The sequence below is a fragment of the Odontesthes bonariensis genome, chromosome 2 (genome assembly GCF_027942865.1).
Source record: "Odontesthes bonariensis isolate fOdoBon6 chromosome 2, fOdoBon6.hap1, whole genome shotgun sequence".
NCBI lineage: Eukaryota > Metazoa > Chordata > Actinopteri > Atheriniformes > Atherinopsidae > Odontesthes > Odontesthes bonariensis.
The window spans coordinates 40,768,937-40,774,488 of record NC_134507.1 but is presented as its reverse complement, the minus strand read 5'-3'; the positions used below and the strand labels follow the sequence as shown (position 1 = coordinate 40,774,488).

The following is a 5,552-nucleotide window of genomic DNA, read 5'->3' as shown; positions in this document are numbered from 1 at the left end:
AAATGCCAGGTATTTATTAAGTAAATATAAAGTTAATTGTTTTGTGTTATTGTGTAATTACCACTGAAATTGTAAGGTAAATAAAAATAAATCATGGATGTATTTCCCTGTTATATGTATGTTAAATTAAAATCCTTCCCTTTGCCAATGAATAAACACAAACTTGTACCATGTAGGTTCAGATATATTACTCTGTAATACATGATAATTTACTCGGTAAGTAAACTAAAACTGTACTGTAAAAGAAAGCCGTGTTTGTTTCCATGTAATAACCATGTTCTTACATATATAATTTGTAATAGATAACTCACCTCACTGGCAAATAAACACAAACTTGTACCATGTAGGTTCAGATATATTACTCTGTAATACATGATCATTTACTCGGTAAGTAAACTAAAACTGTACTGTAAAAGAAAGCCGTGTTTGTTTCCATGTAATAACCATGTTCTTACATATATAATTTGTAATAGATAACTCACCTCACTGGCAAATAAACACAAACTTGTACCATGTAGGTTCAGATATATTACTCTGTAATACATGATCATTTACTCGGTAAGTAAACTAAAACTGTACTGTAAAAGAAAGCCGTGTTTGTTTCCATGTAATAACCATGTTCTTACATATATAATTTGTAATAGATAACTCACCTCACTGGCAAATAAACACAAACTTGTACCATGTAGGTTCAGATATATTACTATGTAATACATGATAATTTACTCGGTAAGTAAACTAAAACTGTACTGTAAAAGAAAGCTGTGTTTGTTTCCATGTAATAACCATGTTCTTACATGTATAATTTGTAATAGATAATAGATAACTGACTAGTCAATAAACAGAAACTTGTACCATGTAGGCTCTGATACATTGCTATGTCAATTATAATTTAGGTTAGTAAACTGAAACTGGATGCAAAGGTAAGGAAAGTTTAATTCTGGAACTTAAAAATAATAACAATAATAAAAACTCAAAGTGCATTAAGACTGACTGCCGTGGTAATTTTGACCCTACTAATCTGAGGTTAAACATTAACACCATAACATCACTTTAACAAATCAGTGCAAACAACAATATGGCACATATTGGAAGTGTAAACAACAGTATACAACATTGTGGCATACAAGAGATGTGTGGCCGCTCACTTCCTAAATTTATATTTTATGGGAAGCAGCTCAGATTCCTTTTTCATTCTCTTAATTTTTTCCTCAAGACGTTTGTTAGTGTCTATGAAGTTCATGCAGGTTTTTGCAAAGCTGGCAACAGTGTCTCCTTCTGTGAACACCGGCAGTGGTCCAAAGTCCTCACCCTCTGAGGCAATCATGATATCTGCAATGACAGCAGACAATGCAATTGTATTTCTGTCCACATCCAGAGATTTGCAGCTGAGATTGAGGCTCCTGGTGCGCCTAAACACTTTCAGGACAGCCCGGTATCTGTGGACAACCTCCTCTGGACTCTGAACTATCAAGACAGATCATAAAATGAAAATACAGATGAACTTTATATCAGCATTACACAAATAAATTGATAAGCCTGATTGTACATAACAGGGCATTCTAGAGTTAGACACTTATAAACCAGAGCCAACTAGTGTCAGCACTACCCTTCACAATAGTGTATGAATCAATATGTACTGATGTACATATCATAACCGGCCCAGCCCTAAATATAGGTTTATGTATGGTAAATATATATGAAATACTAGATTATGTGTGTAGGTTATACATGCCTACTAAAATCAGTCAGCACATGAAGGTGCTACACTGAGACTAGAATGGAATTGTGAGAAACTGCTGTGATGTAAAGATGACAAAGTTCCACAGACTATGTAAGGTCTAGTACAGTTATACATATAGCTTAAATTCCATCTCTCCCTATATTAAATAAGGAGAGAAACAAACAGCACAATTTATTTGTTGATTATCATGGTGTGATCAAGGCGGTATATACATTATATATAAATGTAAACTATATGCACATAACTGTAGGCCATTTTTTTTCCAAATGATGGAAATTACCTCTTTTTCCAAATGTTTTAGACTTCTTCTTGGTCTTGTTCTTCTTCCCCTTCCGCTTCTCCTGTTCAGAAGAGGAGTCCGACTCAGATGATGTGTCAGAAGACGAAGAGTCTGAGAAATCCTTTGCCTTTCTTTTGCGTGGCCCTGACAATAAAAGAAATACAATTCCTAAAATTATTTTTTGATAGAGATTTTATTTATTTTGCACATGAAAAAACACTTATTGTAATATACTTCATGCATTTCCATGATGTGGGGATTTGAAATCAATATATGCAAAATAGAAGGCCACTTATTAAGCCTACAGACACCTTTTGGGGTTGGGTCAGTTTTCTCTCTAAGGAAATCCCGCTCCTCTTTTAGAAGCCGGATCTCTTCTTTTAGGAGCCGGTTCTCCTCCTTTACTAATTTGAATTCCTGCCGGAATTTATCCATGGTTGGAGCCGGGGTTTGAATCTCAACAACTAAAAAGATACAAACAGAAATATATTTCAAATGTAGTGGTCAGTTATAGCCTGTTCTATTTCAATTACTAATAACATACAACAACATATAACAACATAAAATCCTATGGGCTGGCAGAAAGAAGAGTGGGGTGTCATTTTCAGAACACTCAAATCCAAGACTGCCTTTCTGGTGGTATGGAATGTTGTAGAGCTGACCCATTTTGATTAAAAAAAAACTTAACTGTGATTATGTTAAGTTATAATTATTGCAGCTCTATTACAGACACAGGGTAAGATTTAAATTTATTCACCACTCTTGAACAAACGAACGCCCAAAATGCCAAAATCATGCACTCTTTCATTTTTTTTTGTTGTCATTTTTGATACTTGATATGCTCTCGACCATTTTCCTGGATGTTGGGTTCATTATGATGTGTGAGGATGACGTCTAACCCTAACCCTAACGGCTACTAAGAAAAAGGGTATATGTGTTCATTGGGTGTGTGTGCGTGCGCCATACAGCCAAAATAGAGACAAAACAGAGACATTTACAATGAGATCAAACTGCTTTAGGGTGGACACACACTCCAAACTTCTCTAGCATGAGTATGTTTGTTGCAACTGGCATTTTAACGGTTTAAATCCTGAAAATTATGACAAGAATTTTAATGATGAACTTAATTTGGGAAGATTATTTGATTGATTGATTCATATATTTAAAATTTAATAAATATGGCATACACAGAAATTTGTAATAAGAGTTAACAACTATGAGGGAACTAATTTAAGGACCACCCAGTTGCTAACATTAACTTACCTTCATCAGTAGACTGTACCAACTCATCATCGACTGGATTTTTATTACTCCTTGTTCTTCTAACTCCACGTGGCATGACTCTGGACATTAGAAGTATAAAATATGATAATAAAATTAAACAATACATTAGGTCAAAGCCAAGTCACAGATCAATTGTTAAACTTCACCCATAGCCTATTTGAGTACATGCAGCTAACCAAGCTGCAACAAAACTAACTTACCGTAGTTAAGTTAAAACGTGTTAACAGCCTGCTTTGGCTGCTTTGTGTCGCTAACTTTAGCTAGCTAACGTTAGCTAGCTGTCACTGTGCAAATGTGTTTGCTTCTGGTTCCGAAAAAAACTGTTTGCCGGTGACCACATTGCAAAGCTCAAGGCTTCAAAACGGGAGTCTGCAAATCGATAATAACTTACCTGTTAACTGTAGCTAACTTCAGCTGTGTGTTGTTTTCCCTCTCAGAAGTCTCCGGTCTACTTTCGTATCAATTTTGCGCGAGCACCATAAGTCGGATCCAACTTCCGGTTGACACAGAGATCTCCAACCAAATGTAAGTAAAATACATTTCTGTATAACAATGTACGCGTTACAGTACCAATTACATGTGAATATATATAATATAAATGTTCAATAAACGTTACTTTATGAAAGTGACTGATGGAAGATTGGTGCTTAGTCTTAGTTTTTTTCACAAGCAATGCTCTTATTGTGAAGTATTTCCGTTGTTGCAGTCAGTGCGTTGACTTGATTCAGAGACCAAGTGAAAAGCCCGGTAAAATCACCACGAGGTGAAGGCACAAGAAGAGGAGAAGGTTGCGTCAATGTCCATCGCGAGTTTCGAATCTGGTAAAGATTAAGTTGATACATTTTTAAGTCATTATTGTAAAGGCAACGCAATCAGCGGAGTGGGCCCTATTTAATTATAAAAATTTATAATCATGTTTTTTCACAGTATTTTTTCAAGTATTATATTATAAATGCATTTAATGTTACACCCGTTATGTTTTAATTTTTTTTTCAGTAAAATGACGTTGATAATAAAATGTCTACAGAAGACAGCACATGGCGGCAAAAACTTGATAAGATGGCTCCAGAAGAAGAGGCTGTTGGCAAGAAAAAAACGATGTCCTGCCTGCAACAGCAGAATGAAATTTAAAAGAACTCACACAACAAAAGATGGATATAGGTGGTAAGCTCCATGTCTCATTGCAACACACACTCAGTGTACCATTACATTCCTGTATCTTTAGAATGTCTTAAAATTGATCACTTTTTAAATTAAAATAAGCATTTTGTCATTCAAAATATTGAAATACCAACCAGCTCATAACTGGGATTATTGATATCTAGATCAGTCTGTGTTTTTGTTATATACTCAGTGTTAGTAGGCTACTGAGGGTAATTACTTACATGTAGAATGGTATTTGAGCATATTTTGTCTGTACAACCTCTTGGCTAGGGTGGTGACTACCACTCACATACTTGAGATGTGCTGTAATCAATGGATATCCAACCAAGGACTCAATATGACAACTGTGCCCAATGTTAATGTGAGGAACAAGTTAAACATGCTTTGCAATGTTATTTGTTATTGATGTATGTACCTTAAAACCACACTAAATACACATTAAATTAATGCAAATATATCTCTGTGCCATTTGTTACAGGTCCTGTAGAAAGACAACCCATAAGGGCAGGGGCATCACAAGGTCCATCAGAGAGGGCTCCATATTCTCTCGGTCACACATTCCATTACCAAGTTGGATGACAATCATGCACAGGTTGGGGTCCTTCACCTATATCTGTCTCTCAGTGTGTTTTGGTTACACTTTACACAAATGCTGCCTATTATTGCTGACTTATTAAAACCAGATTAGCTTGTAGCATGTAATTAGAGTCTTCATTATTGTTTTGTGATCACAATCAGGCTGATCAGTTGCTAATACACTTAGAGTTTTTGTCTTAGTTTTTCACAGGGTTTGCGGAAGAGACAAATTGATATGATAGAGGATGGAGTATGTGGGAGCAGCAAGTCACTGACCGGTGTGACAACACTCTTACGAGAAATCTGCACTAAAGCTGTCAGGCGACAGGAGAGAAGACGGGGAATGCGCATTGGAGGAAGGAGAGCTTTTGTTGCAATTGATGAGAGCAAATTCAGACACAAAAGAAAGGCACTGATCATTTTAACAAAATTGTAATTCATGCTTTGAATAGCAGATTACACCTGAATTACCATGGTATAATAAATATATATTATCAGTCACTG

General features: G+C 35.6%; 1 protein-coding gene across 2 annotated transcripts; it reads right to left on the bottom strand.

Annotated features, from left to right (window-relative positions):
* Positions 1-1,020: 1,020 nt before the first annotated feature.
* Positions 1,021-3,400, bottom strand: LOC142400708 (uncharacterized). Of its 2 annotated transcripts, none has more exons than XM_075485832.1 (4): positions 3,288-3,400; positions 2,336-2,488; positions 2,025-2,168; positions 1,021-1,467 (listed from the first exon to the last, which is right to left on the bottom strand). In XM_075485832.1, exons 1-4 carry the CDS (start codon positions 3,373-3,375, stop codon positions 1,145-1,147), a joined length of 708 nt encoding a protein of 235 aa, XP_075341947.1. In that variant the 5' UTR covers positions 3,376-3,400; the 3' UTR covers positions 1,021-1,144. The 2 variants fall into 2 exon arrangements, with proteins under 2 accessions (XP_075341947.1, XP_075341957.1); XM_075485842.1 differs by having other exon boundaries at positions 1,021-1,332.
* Positions 3,401-5,552: the final 2,152 nt, after the last annotated feature.

Bases quoted from the DNA above. Each gene is read 5' to 3' on its own strand.
- LOC142400708 (XM_075485832.1), bottom strand. From the start codon at position 3,375: ATGTCCAGAGTCATGCCACGTGGAGTTAGAAGAACAAGGAGTAATAAA. The intron at 2,489-3,287 runs GTAAGTTAATGT...GTATCTTTTTAG, and splicing joins GGTACAGTCTACTGATGAAG to TTGTTGAGATTCAAACCCCG. The intron at 2,169-2,335 runs GTGTCTGTAGGC...TTTTATTGTCAG, and splicing joins AACTGACCCAACCCCAAAAG to GGCCACGCAAAAGAAAGGCA.